The following is a 15,110-nucleotide window of genomic DNA, read 5'->3' on the forward strand; positions in this document are numbered from 1 at the left end:
TATACTTATGATCTGAGAAAAACTATATATGCATTCACCATTTGACCCAGTGATCCCACTTATAATTTGGTGGCCATTTGGGAAAAGATACATTTGAATCCATATATCAGCATATATCAGAATAATCTGTAGATGGATTTGAAATCAAAATGTAAAAAATATAACCATATAAGCAGTAGGACCAAAATCACAAATTCCTTTATAAACTCAGGGGTGGGGAAAGCCTTTCTAAATATGACTCCAAATCTAGAAATACTGATAAATTTAACTATCCAAATATTAGAAAGAAAACATTTTTAGGGGGGAAAGAAGCCTCCAGACAAAGTTAAAAGATAAATTGGGACTCACATTGCCACTCTCCTAGTGTCATCGCCAGGGTGATGCCAGTCCTGCTGCAGGGAGGGCCATGAGTGGTCCATTGTGCAGATTAAGTGTAACTGTGAAAGAGACCTCCTGTTCATTGTGGCCAAGGACCCTGGAAGCAGCTGGCCCTACTCAAGACCAATTCACCTGCAGTTTTGACTGTGGTGGACAACATCATCATGTTCTTCATGGACAAGCACATGGGCTACCAGTGCTTTGTGAGCTTCTTTGACCGGTGGGATCCAGGCCAGATTGACAACGAGCCCTACATGAAGATCCCTTGCAATGACTCCAAGATCGCCAGTGCCATTTGGAGACCCTGGAGGAATGCATCATTGCAGCTATGAGAGTGGAGAGCTCAGCCAGTATAGTGCCAAGTCTGGAGAGGTATTGGTGAATGCTAAGGAGCACTACCGGCAGATCAGTGACATCCATTTATGCAGGGACATGACCGTGTATGACACCACATCCAAGGACAACACAGCCAAGCTCTGACTCAGCAGTCCTCAAACATCAGAAGACTTTCTGGACAGAACATCCCATCAACTCAGCTGCCCTCTCCCCAAGCTATGACCATGTGGTGCTGGGTGGCAGTCAGAAAGCCATGGATGTAGCCATAACCTCCACCAGATTGGCAAGTTTGAGGCCAGGTTCTTCCATTTGGCTTCTGAAGAAGAGTTTGGAAGAGTCAAGGGTCACTTTGGACCTATCAACAGTGTTGCCATCCATCTTGATGGCAAGAGCTACAGCAGCGGTGGAGAAGACGGTTGGTTATGACCACATCTATTACTTTGATTCACAGTACTTTGAATTTGAGTTTGAGGTTTAAGAAGCTGGATCTCCATCCAGGCCAGGGGGGCTGCTCACAGAAAGTTTTGGACTCTGAAAAATTCGTTAATTTGATAATAAATAGTGTGTAGTCAGAAAAAAAGGTAAATTGAGAGAAAATATTTGCAACATATAGCACAGATGAAAGATTAATCTCTCTAATTTATAAGCAAAACTCATAAATTGAAAATTTTTTAAATTCAAAAATCTATAGAAAAATGGACTTACAACAGTAACAGACAGTTCACAGATGTTCAAATGGTCCTCAAACATAAAAATATACTTCACACATAATAAAATAAATTCAGATTAAAGCCACACTGGGATATTTTTCCTCACTTGCCAGATTGACAAAAATTCAGAGGCTTAGGGACACAGCAAGCTTGTGGGGAAACAAGAACTCTCATTCTTTGCTGGGGACAGCAAAATGGTACAATCCACATTAGGGAGGGAATATCTGAGAAAAACTTCATATGTATTTATCATTTGACCCGGTGATCCCACTTATAAGAATGTGAATTTGATGATACAGTTTCACAAAAATAAAGCAACATGCACATATTTATTTTTTGCAACATTATTAAGAGATTGATTTAATGTAATATAGTATAGTCACACAATGAAGTACCATTCAGCCATAAAATAGAATGAGGAAGATCTCTATAAACTGATACAGATATATCATTAATGTGAACAAAGAAAGTTGCAAAAGGTATATATAATATGCTAATTTATGAGAATGAGAAGGGGAAATGTGTGCATACACATATCTACATATATGGTATACATGAAATTATATATTTTTAACTTATTTTTGGAAAAAGAAATACAGGACTGTCAAGCCAGAAAATATGAAAAAGGTCACTTATTGGGTGTGTCTTGGAATAAGACAGAAGGTTCAGGGATGAGAGTGAGGCTTTTGAGAATACCATTTTATATTCTTTTGACTTTTGAATTACGTAAATGGTTTACCTAATAAAATTAAACTAAAAAAAGATGAACAAAGCAAACCCTAAAATTGATTAGAAGCAAACTGAACTGTGTATCAAATGAGATCATAACCACACTGAAAAAAGTAATCAAATAATTCTGGACTAAAGAACCTTCACAATACATTCTTAATGTGGCATATTCTAAAGAAAAAAATGGAACTACAAAGAAACTCAGACTTAATAATGTTAGTGGTTTTGGTATAATAATCTGAAACTATTTTGCATGTATTGAAAATAGAACAAATGAGTAAATAACATACCAGTGTGGGATGGGGAAGATGAGGAAGAACCCTGCAGTACTGGATTTGAAATAGAGAGTATTTGTATGAACTCTTGACTTTATATGTATGCATCATATTCATGTAATATACATTTATGTATGTATGTAAATGTATATATATTTTTTTATGCTCTGTCAAGAGAACCTAGAAGCAATTACACTTCATTAGCAATGAGTACACCTTGATTTTGGTTTCTAAATCTCATTCTCCACTAAAAAGAATCATGGCTCCTTGGAGAAATGGCTGATTCCAAGGCTGAGCAGAAGAAAAAATGTAAGGTGAATCTGGAACACCTTATGCCAGAAATCAAAGAAGTCTCAAAGAAGGATTGGGACATATCAAAAGGACACAGGAGCAGCTTGAAGGGGCTCTGACTAGCCAAAATTGGAACAATATGAGTGTGAAAAAGTATAAAAATTAAAGAAAGAGTAATAGCATCCATGGGTCCATGTGGTGCACAAAAAATAATTTTTTAAGTTGATGGGGAGAAGTCTCCTTTACAGAATGTCAGATAATAAATATAGAAGAAATGAGAGAAATATCACTATTTTCCAACTACTGTTTTAATTGATTCAGGCAAGAGTAACCAATAAATGCTAAAACCATTGGGTGAAAAAACATTGGGTCCATCACCTTGAAGGATCATATGGGAAAAAAAATATATTGGGGAATGGGATATTCACATAGTCTCAAAGTTTCTCTCCATTGATTACCTATTAATTACAAAGGGAAATTATAATGAAGAAATCTGTCAGTCACCCATTAATAAGCAATCAAATTTAGTACCATCAGTAATGGGATAAACTGACATTATGTGCTTCTTGAAGCAGTGCAATAAGAAGTACTCAACATAGCGTGTGTAGTATTTTTATCAAAATTTTAGCATGAAGGTAATCATGAGGAACAATCAGAAAGAAATTCAAATCATGGAACATTCTACAAAACAGCTAACCCAGACTCTGTAAAAATGTCAGTGTCATGAAACACAAACAAAAGGCAATAGGATCATATTAGATTAAAGGAAACTAAAGAAACATGACAACCAAATGCAATATGAGATTCTTGATTGGATCCTGTGTTTTTTGAAAAATCAAACAGCTATAAAGAACATTTTGGGAATAATTGAGAATGCTTCTAATTAAATTCTTTGGGTGTGATAATTATAGTTTTGTAGGAAAATGTCCATGTTCAAATATACTGATGTATTTAGAGATGAAGTGTCATGATGTCTCCAACTTTCACATATTAAGTGGGAAAAATATGTGTAGATAGATGGAAAGCAAATGTGGCAAAATGTTAATAGTTGTTGAATCTAGGCGCAGGGTACATAGTTGTTCATTTTATTGTTTTTGCTACTTTTTTCTAGGCTTACAATTTTTCAAAATGAAGTTTTTAAAATAAAATTATATATATATATGATTGTATATATATGTGTGTGTGTTCATGTTCCCCAGGCCTTTGGACTTCTCCCTAGAGTTGCTGAATCAGAATCTCTGGGTAATAGGGCTTGGGATTCTGCATGGCAAAGTGGCTTTCCCTATATTCTAACACAATTGGTCTATATTTGGGAAGCATTCCTCTAGAAGACCATTCTTCTCCATTAAAATCTTGTATAGTGTGTGTGTTTGTGCGTGCGTGTGTGTATTCTTGTAAAGGAGATTACTCCCTTGTGGAGGAGTCCTCCAGGGAAAAAAGGTAGCAAGGTAGGTTGATTCTCCTCAGTTTAAGTTATCTCAAAGCTGCCAGTCTTTTCCTCACAGCTCCCTGTTATTACTGACTGATTCTACTCAATACTGTGATTCTTTCTTCTAAAGAGGGCTGTCTGGAGCCCTCTCAAGTTCTCAAACTTGATGCCTGTTAGAATCACCTAGGGAGCTCTTAAATTTTTCACTGTCTAGGCCTTACCCTAGATCAGTTAAATCAGAATTTCTGGGAGTGAAACTGATGTATTCTTTAGTGTTCCCAGGGGATCCCAATGTCCAAGTTTGAGACTTGCTGGTCTAGAGCAGAAGCTGGCCTCTAGCAAGGCCCCTAGTCAAGTGTGTCAGGATCCCTGTATGAACTGCTTGCTCTGCAAAGTTGTTCACATGCTCTAGTATATACATTGACTTGAAAGGAATCCTTTGGATGTTCCTGTCACTTATCAGTCTTCTCATTTGCCAAGTAGCCTCCAGAGTCAGTGGAAAGGTGGGTTTAAAAAGATGTATATCTTATCTCCTGGTTACAGAATTGTGAACTATATAGAAATTTGTGGGGGAAAAAAATAAACAAAATAAAATTTTAAGGAGAAATGACTTTACCTTGATGGCTTAAATGCTTATTTTATGAAGATACTTTTTAAAATGTTTACTGAACTCTCTTCACTGCAGCAAAGCTCCTGGCACTGGTTAATGCCAGAACCAACTATCTATACTTGTCCACATCTATACCTTTACCTATCTTTAAGATTACTCAAAACCCCCACCCCCAATTAAATTAATCTGAATTAACTCATATTTGTGTGTGTGTATGAGGGTGTAGCAGGGAAGTAGTGTTAGAGTCATGTCAGAACTAAAAGGAATCCTAAGAATTCTTCCCAAATACCATTAGGCTGGGTAGTCTCTTCCTCAGGGAAGAGCCTCTCTTCCAGTTCTACTTCTCATTTCTTTCACTCTTGGTGTGAAATTTAAATAGTCCAACCAAACCGAAGTTTGGAAACACTACTTTAGTTCAATGTCTTCATCTGATACGTAGAAACAGAAAGGGAAGTGAGTTGTCCAAGGTTATACAGTGAGTCAGTGGCATATATTTATATGTAAAGCTCTTCTGGGAACAGAATGAGTTGGAGTATCATACTGGAATCATATTGACATCAGTAGAGTCTAATATCTCCACAAAGCTTGGAGCTATTATGTTATGTAGGGCAATGGCCAGTAGGGGCATGGGGCCCTCAGCATGTGGGCACCTGGTGTGAATGCTGTTCTGTTTCCTGCCGCCAGAGGGCGTGAACTGTGATTAGCTTATAGACCTGCTGCTCTGCACTTAAATCCAGAGCTTCATCAGGTTGTAACTGCCACCTTAAATAGCTGGACCCTAACTTATTCAGTGGTCCCACAGTCTTGGGAGCACCTGGAAACTCCTTAGAACTTGTTCCTTATGAATATTTTAAAAATAAATCCTAGGTAAACACAGAGCACTTGCAGCCTGTGTTTGGAGTTAAAGGAGATCTGACTTGTATTATTTGGTTAGCCACTCATTACCTTAATTGTGTGGCCTCTGGTAAGTTGCTTTACCTTGAGTTTTAACCCTTAGTTTCAGTTGCCTTACCTGCAAGATTGTTAATAAACTCTGCCACACAGGGTTTTTGTAAGGATTAAATGGAATAACATGATAAAGCATCCATCAATTCTTGATGCTTATTTAATAAATGGTAGTTGTTCCTTAATTCAATAAAACTGTCATGGATCTTATATTCCAGTCAGAGAAGATAGATACACTAAAATTAAAAAAGATAGTGATAAGGGCTAGGAATAAATAAGAAGGAAGCAGGATAGATTTAGGGGGCTATTTAAGGTAGAGTAGTTTAGGAACCACTCTCTGGGAAGGTGATATTTAAGCGAAGAACTAACTGTAAAGATTTGAGGAAAGGGTGTTTGAGGCAGAGGGAAACAGCTTGGTGTGTTTGAGGAACGGAAATACTAGTGAGTGGAGGGGGGAGAGGGGTGTTATAAGATGAGTAATGAGGAGTAAGCAAGTTCCAGATCATTTAAGCTTTGTAAACATGAGTAAAGAGTTTACATTTGTTTTGTGTTGTGAGACTTAAGCATAAGAGTGATGTGATACGTTTTATATTTTAAAAAATATAAACATATTAGTCTGGCTACTGCATAGAGACCAGACAGTAGGGAGGTAAAAGTAGAAGTAGGGAGTCCAACTAGAATGCTGTTGCCATAGTCTAGGGAAGCTTTTACTGTGGCTTAGATTGGGGTCATATAGTAGTGGAGATGGTGGAAAATGGTTCGATTTAGGATATATTGTTTGGACAAGCCATCAATACTTGCTGATTAATTGGATTTGGGGGGTGATGGGAAGGGGAGATTCAAGGATGACTTCTATGCTTTTTGGTCCAAGCACACCTAGGTTTAATAGGTGGTACCATTAACTGAGATGGGATGACTGGAGAAAATAAGAGGTTTGGAAGAAATAATAAAATCAAGAGTTCTATTTTACACTTACTCATTGTGAGATCTTTTAGACATCCAAGTAGAGTTATAGAATAAGGCGGTTGGATATATGAGCATGAAACTAAGGGCAGAGGTTTGGGCCAGAGCTCTAGATTGGCAGTCATCATTTGACAGGAAGAGAGTAGGGACCGAGAAGAAGAAAGAACCAATGACTGAGCACTGAGGTGCTGTGCATTCAGAGATTAGGATTTTTTACCCACCTGTCCCTTTCCTTGCAAGCACCCCACGTCATTGCTTAATTTGAGGAGATCCTCAAATTATTATTTTTATTCTCTTTCTCTTCCCTCTTTCACAAGTTTATGACCCCAACTGTTCTTACCAAGAGCTGGTACGGTAGGACTGAGTGATGAAGTATCTGAAGTATCATCATATTAATATGATGATTAGTAATGAAGGCTTGGAGACAGAGTAGTTCGGTTCATATCCTGGCTCAACTACTTACTGGCTTACTAACTTTGGATATTTTACTTAATTTCTGTAAGCCTCAATCTTTTCATCTATAATTATAAAAATAATAGCCAACATTTATCTAACACTATATGCTAGGGAGTGTTTTAAATCTTTTTGTGTGTATTAACCTGTTTAATCTTTAGAACAACCCATTGAGGTAGTTTCTATTCTTATCCCACTTTATTTTGAGGAAGCTGAAGCTAGAGAGAGGTTTTATAATTTGCCAAAAGTTACACACCTGTTAAGTGGCAGAGCTGGATTTGATCCAGGCTGTCCGGCTCCAGAAACAGTGCTACTTTTCTAGTATCTAATTTGTAGATAGTGACTAGACTTGTAGTAGTGATTAAATGAGATAATCCACTTAAAGTACTTAGCACATGGAGCCTGGCACATAATGTGCACATAATAAACATTAACTTTGGGAGGCAGTATAGTGTAGTGAAAGAGAACCAGATAAGAATTCCTGGGGCTCCAGCCTGACTCTGTAAAATTAGCTTGTGTGACCACAAACAAATTTCTTAGCCTCTCTAGGCTTCAGTTTTGTCATCTGTAATATAAAATCTTTGGACTAGATGGCCTTTGAGGTACCTTTCAATGTTAAAGTTCTTTGCTATCTATGACTCCCCAAGAATATTGAGACAAATTGTGGATACTCCTGAATTTGGAGGGGGAAGAGTCCCACATCACCTTGGGGGTTGGGAAATAAAGTATCTTAGCAATTCCTTGGGTTCTTAACATTTCTGTTTTGCCCCTCTACTCTTAAAGAAGCTTGCTAGAAGGTAATGAAACAGTAAAGAACCATGAGGTCTGGCATACAATCACAATATATTGAAATCTGTCTCCACCACTTATTAGTATGACCCTGGACAAGCTACTTCTCTGAGTTTCCATTTCATCACAGTAAACTAGAGATAACAATAGTGCCTACTTCATGGTATTATTTCAAATATTAAGAAAAGCATCCAATACATATTAGCTGTTATACTAATAGTAATACCATAAGGATTCCCAGAGCTGAGAGGATTTTTTGTCCTTAAGTTCCAGATGAGATAGAAGACCCTCAGTAATCCCTTCCTCAAAAATGGAATTGGGGATTACATGGCTGGGTACTCTAGTCACTGGGAACTAAAGACATGAAACTTGAATTTTCTGCTTATAGAGCCATGGCTCCCTATTCCTTTTGTTTACCAAGGTATAGAAACCACTTCTGTAGAACAGTTGTGCCTTGATTTACCTTCTTCATAGATGTACCAAACCGTTCATGGCAAAGCTGCCCTGTGTTTGTTTTGCTTTAGCCCTTCTCTGACCTGAGGAGAATTGTTTTCCCACATGCACACCAGGCCTGAATTTCTGGAGACAGTTAATTTTTTTTTTTTTTCCTCAGTCATAGTCAAAGGACGAGTAGCAGTCAAAAACCCAGCTCAAACCAGGTTAGGAAGAGGGAAAAGGAGGAGGCATGAATTATTGACTCATATAACGAAGAAGTCCAAGCATTTGTCTGGTGTTGAATGTGTCTGAATACAGAGTTTTAAACCCTATCACATCTCTCCATCCCTTGCTCTATCTTGGCTTTATTCTCAGCTATGCTCCCCATGTGGTAGTGCCCAATCTACAAGCATCCTTATAGCCATGTTCTCAGAGGAAGAAAGATTTTCTCCTCTGACATCAACAGCACATCAGAAAACAATTGGCCCAATTTGGGACATATATACATACATACACACCCTTGGTCTATGGGAATCCGGTGCTCTTAAATGGCATTATTTTTAACCCCATGGCCAGGGAGGTAGGGCCATGTGATTGGCTCCAAATCACATGGAGTTGGGTTTTTTGTTTTATTTTCCCCAAAAGGGAAAAAGAGCTAGATAAACACAAAGTAAGTGGTGGCAGTTTTAGATTACATGACAGGAATGTCCACATTGCTATCACCATTGTTGACATGGGTAAGCTATCCCAAGAAATCTCTTGACCTTGGGAAGGTTGGTACCAGTCCACAGCCTGTCAGGGGCCAGGCCGCAGAGCTCTGCCACCCACACCCTGACCCCCATCCTGGAAAAATTGTCTTCCATGAAATTTAGGAAACGGGGAGAGGTGCCACAGAGCAGGAGGTGAGCAGCGGCATGTCACCACCTGAGATCCACCTCCTCCACCCCCAGTCTATGGAAAAATTGTCTTTCATGAAACCTGTCCCTGGGTCCCTGGTACCAAAAAGGTTGGTGACCACTGGAGATCATTTCTAAGAAATAGTTAATCCTATCTCACATTTTGGAGATATTTTGGATTTTTCAAGGAAAGTTTTCTAGGCATTATGATGCATTAATATAATCTGTTATATACTTGTCTTGGAGTCAGGAAACTTGATTTGGAAACTTTATCTCACTATTGAGTTTGCAGCATTGCCTTGGACAAGTTGCATTCACTCTTATGTGCCTCATTTGCCTCATCTGTCTAATGAGGCATTTTTTCTGTTTAACCTTTAAGTCTTTTCCTAACAGTCTGTGATTCCGTGACTATCACAGCATGGGAATAGCTAGATTCCAGAGGCAGAACTTGAATCACCATTCCCTTTTGAAATATATTTTTAATCTGTTGCCCATTATGTTTGCTGCAGGATTTCGGCTGAATGCCTCTTCTTGGCCCATGTTCCTTTTGAAGACGCTAAATGGAGCAGAGATGGCTCCCATCAGGATTTTCCACAAGGTATGCTATCCCTCAGATATCACTAACTCCAAGCTACTTGAGGTCAAATACTTAAATTCCTCTAATTACTGAGCCTTTGATGTCTGCATTATATTTATGGCCTGAGGATGCCTTCTCAGAAAGTAGTTCAATTGGATTTTTTAGTACCTCATATGAAGCAGCAGTTATCCCTGGAGGAATGCATTAGGCTATGAGGTAGGACTCCTGGTTTTTTGGTCCTACCTGCCAATAATAGTGTCCTTTTGACCTCATCTGTAAAGTGGGACTCTACCTCACAGGGTTAAAAAGTTAAAATTTGTTATTAGTAGAATATATAAAATATAACACGAATCTAAAGAAGCTATTCTTATTATAAAGCTTGGAGTTCTGTAGAGTGTATGTTCTAAACAGAGAGAAAGGAAGGAGACTATTTTTTGAGTGCCTGTAATACGCTTGCAACTTTATATATACTATCTCATATAGTACCCACAGCTAACTTTATGAACTAAGAATTATTATTTCTGTTTAATAGTTAAGGAAACATATACTTTTGAATAAGGAACTAGCTCAAGATCACATGGCTAGTAAGTGGCAGAATAGGGATCCAAAACCTGAATTTGCTCTCTTGTTTCTCAAAGGGTGAGGCAGTCAGTCTGCTATCAGTTGAATTCTCTGATATGGTAAGAGTCACTGCAAAGGGGAACTGAATTAGGTTTGCCTATGCTGCTAGTTAAGTCTAAACCCTGACAGCATACTCGTTCTCCAAATATAGTATACTAGGCAACTAAAAACATTTTTACTACAAAATGCCAAGGGGGAGAAAAAACCAACAAATACTCTTCTCAATGCTTTGCTGAGCTTACTTACCAGAAAATAAGAAAAATGTCCAAAAGCCAAAAATGTAGAAGGAAAATCAAGAGTGTTAAATGTATGTGCTGAACCTGCATCTACCTTAAGGGGTTTAGCCAGTCCTGCTTTCCAAGAATCTTATGTTTATATAGCCACAGTAAGACATAGATGAGGCCTTGGGTGGCCCATGCAAGGCAGGGAAATGGACCTGAGACTGCTACATAAAAACCAGATCAGATCCCTCAAGTGTTCACCGTTTAGTGAAAGATTATTACATTGATGAGGAAGAGTCTCTGCTGGGCTCTGGGCAGGGGTGGAAATGGGGTCATCTCCTCTGATAAAATATTGCTTTCCTCCTTGTAGTTCAGTTATGGTTCCTGTGTTCCCTGGGAACTCCAGAATTGTATGGAGATACTTCTGGGTGCCTGGAAGAAGAAAACATAAAATCTCTTTAGAGGGTTTGATGTCAAAGAAATCCCAAAAGTGAAGTACCACTGAAGATGTGTACTTAATCTGGAATTGCAAAACACTCTCAAAACAAATCTGACATGATGAAACATGTCAGATAGACACAACAAACAGTAACATAACCTCAAGGACTTTCAGATAATTAAAATATCAGATAGGGATTAAAAATTACATATTTGAAAATGACTAAGGAATTAAAAGAGAAAAGTACAAAATGCTATTTTTAAAAAGGCAAATTTGAAAAAAGACTAAACTGAACATCTAGAAGTGAAATTTCTGGAGATTTCAAACCATTGAAATTAAAAATTAATAGGTAAATGTACATGTAGCTTAGACATAAAGAAGAATTAACTGAAAGATGTGTAAGGAATTTCCCCAGATTGCAGCACAGAGAGATTAAAGACAGAGAATATATTAAAAGGAAGAAACAAGGAAAATTATATTAAGAAGTCCAGTATGTACTGAACATGAAATCCAGAAAGATTAACTAGAAAGAATAGAAAATAGAGAATATTTGAAAAGATAATTAAGAATTTTCCAGAGTATGTAATAAAAACAAATACATACGTTAAAACATCATGCTATAACTATAGGAAACTAAACTCAAAAGAAAATATCTGAACATATAATCAAACCAAATACTCTTAAAGGGATTACAGTTAGGCTGATAGCACATTTCTTGACAGCAGCAAGACAAGCCATAATAATAGAATAATATTTTCAAAGTACTGAGAGAAAAGAATCATGCCTGTAATTCTATATCTAGTTATACTGTTATCTTGGAATGAAGGTAAAATCAAACATTTCAAACAAACCAATACAAGTAGGTACTAGCATATCCACTGAAAGAACTGAAGAATATATTTCAGAAAGAAATTAATTGAATCAGAAAATAAGAATGAGATACAAGAAGTAATGGTGAGGAAGGAGATTGGTTAACATGTGGATAAAGCTAATCAAGCATTGCTGATTACTGTATAAACCAAGTATAATTTAAAAAGGGATTAACTGGCAGTATAACAATGTAGAACTAAATTGTCTAATACCTGTGTAACTCAGGAGTAGTTCTATTGTTTGGGACTAGAGATAAAGATGGGTTTTAGACTTTGTTATGTCAGCTGTTCAGTTAAAACCCTAAGGGGATTCACCAAAAGGCTATAAATAGGATATTTAACTGCTGAAATGGAAGGGGGAAAAGGGAAGAAGACTCAGTTGATTGAAAAGGAGAAAAAAGAACCTTGAAAAATCAAGTTAAATAGAAAGGTAGACAATGAGATAGTTGTAATAAATTCACATACATCAATTATCACATGAAATTAGCTTAAACTCATCAGTTTAGTAATACATGGATCAGATTTTTTTTAAATCTAGGTATATGCTGTTTACAAGAAATACTGCTTGAACATAATGACATAAAAATGTTGAATGTAAAAGAATATAAAAAATATATTGGGCAAACTTATCAAAATAAAGCTGGTGTAAACTATATCAAAATCAGGCAAAGGAGACTTTGATGCTAAACAGTATTGAAGTCACTATCTAATGATTAAAAAATACACAGTTAACCAAGAAGATAAAACAGTTATAAATGTACATGTGTCTAAAAAACAATCTGGAAGTATTTAAAGCAAAATTTGTCAAAATTACATGGCAAAATTGGAAAACCCACAGTTCACTAGGGGATATTTTAATATATATCTTTTAATAATTGATAGATCAAGCAGACAGAAATTGGTATATCAATCAGCGTAGGCATCAGTATCAAATCTCTCGATCACTTCATTCCTATTTTTGAAAATCACTTTATTCCTGTTTAACAACAACAAATAGTTTGAAAATAAAAATTTTTAAATGCCATTTATGATAGCTATAGTATTATAATTTGCCTAGAAAAAATGTTAGCAAAAAAGCATATTTATAGTGGAAATCTAAAATTCTATATTAAAACATTAACTGTCATATGAGTTATATTTAACTCACACTAGTTTTGAGCCTGGAGCATCGTGAAGCATATGTAACTCACATGTCTCTTCACTGTGAGAGCCACAAGAACTATTTTTCAAGTTGCATATAACTCATGAACAGAAAACAATAAAAAAATTTTTTTTCATTAAATTAGGATCGTTTTGGTTTTGACATTTTTATTCTATTTTCATAATAAAACACCGTGGCTCCCAGGAAAATTTTTTTTCTGGTGTGGCAGTCAATATGTTAAAGAAGAAATCTGCATTAAAGAAATATTAACAAATGGAAAAGATTATCATATTTATGGGTGAGAAGGCTCAATATCATACATAACAAAGGTTATTTCCTTCCATATTAATCTATAAATTCATTGCAATTCCAGTCAAAATCCTAATAGGGTTTTTCTATGAAACTTGAAAAGCTGATTAAAATTCATATGAAAAGTAAAGGAGAATGAATAGCCAAAACAATATTGAAGAATGACAAACTGGGTGGATTTTTCTTACCAGATATCCATTTAATAAGACAGTGTTATTGATACAGGATCAAACAGTAAGACTAAGGGAACAAAACAGAATGTACAACAAACTTTTTGAAACTTGATCTGTGCAACACATCAGCACCCAAGAACTTGCCACAGTTCTGGTAAGAGTGTACAGTGTTAAAACCCCTTTGGAGGGCAATTTAACAAATTTCATAAAGGAGAAGATGTATATATCTACCCTATAACCTAGCAGTTCTACTCTTAGATGTATATCCTAAAGAAACTCTCCTGTATGTGTACAAAAAAATTGTAAGAATGGTCATTAAAACTCTTTTTAAATAGTAAACAATTGGAAACAACTATATATATCCATTAAAAGAGAATGAATACATTGTAATATGTACATATAATGGAATACTGTTAGGAGTTAAAATGAAGTGGAATTAAATTCATCAACATGGGTAATTTTCAAAAGCATAATGGTGAACCAAAAAATGCAAGTTGTAGAATGATATGTGTAGTATAATACCATTTATATAAAATTTAAAAGCAGGCAAATGGTGTGTACATATATAGTAAAGTATAAAAACATGCATGGGTAATTATTCTGTGATAGGTAGAAGAGGAATGGAATAGGGGAAGGGCAGAAAGGGAAATTCAGCTTTATCTGTTACCTTTTATTTTAAAAAAAAATCTGAAGCAAAGATGTCAGAATGTTAGAATTAATAACATAATACTTTGGTGTACTTTGAAATGAATGTGAAAGAAAGATTAAATCTCCATATATTAAATAAATCTTATATAGCGGTCACTCTTTAATCATCCAGATGAGATAGCAATCTGTTGGCACACGTAGCCTCTCTTTGTGTCTAGGTCTGTGTATTTCTGTTTCTCATCTAGGAGCCACCATCGCCTTCCCACAACTTCTTCAAAATGGGAATGAAGCTAGAAGCTGTGGACAGGAAGAACCCTCATTTCATTTGCCCTGCCACTATTGGGGAGGTTCGGGGCTCAGAGGTGCTTGTCACTTTTGATGGGTGGCGAGGGGCCTTTGACTACTGGTGCCGCTTCGACTCCCGGGACATCTTCCCTGTGGGCTGGTGTTCCTTGACTGGAGACAACCTGCAGCCTCCTGGCACCAAAGGTAAAGGCCCATCTACAGGCTCTTGAAACTAGGACCCAGATGATGAGGGAGATTACCCAGGTCTATCGTGGTCAGTATATCTTCACCAGTAAACTTTACTAGTAGGCAGGGGAGAAGCAGGGGCTAGCAGCTTAGGTAAAAGCTAAGTTCTACCAGAGAGTAGACCTCTGATTACCAAAAGTAATCAGAAACAGTAAGAATTAAGTGTCAAATGAAATTACACATGGAATTTGGGATAAAGTAAAAATTCCTTGCTCTAAGTATCCTGGTTTATTTTCAGGCAACTAGCTTTTCATCTCTCTTACTTTTGTCCCTAACCCATTTAAAAGTTTGAGTAGCTTCATTACCAAGGCACACATCTTCCTCTTACTGTAGGGGCTTTGT

General features: G+C 36.7%; 1 protein-coding gene and 1 pseudogene across 10 annotated transcripts in view; both read left to right on the forward strand.

Moving 5' to 3' along the window:
- Window positions 1-15,110, forward strand: part of SCMH1 (Scm polycomb group protein homolog 1) — a 166,352-nt gene that overhangs the window by 79,740 nt on the left and 71,502 nt on the right. For all 10 annotated transcript variants that reach the window (XM_045548100.1, XM_045548095.1, XM_045548092.1 and 7 more), the window contains 2 exons: window positions 9,749-9,837; window positions 14,483-14,726. In XM_045548100.1, coding sequence (XP_045404056.1) covers window positions 9,749-9,837; window positions 14,483-14,726 — 333 coding nt within the window. The remainder of the gene's footprint in view (window positions 1-9,748; window positions 9,838-14,482; window positions 14,727-15,110) is intronic.
- On the forward strand, window positions 117-1,326 carry LOC123635681 (annotated as a pseudogene).

This window comes from Lemur catta, chromosome 3, assembly GCF_020740605.2.
Source record: "Lemur catta isolate mLemCat1 chromosome 3, mLemCat1.pri, whole genome shotgun sequence".
In the NCBI taxonomy this organism is placed as follows: domain Eukaryota; kingdom Metazoa; phylum Chordata; class Mammalia; order Primates; family Lemuridae; genus Lemur; species Lemur catta.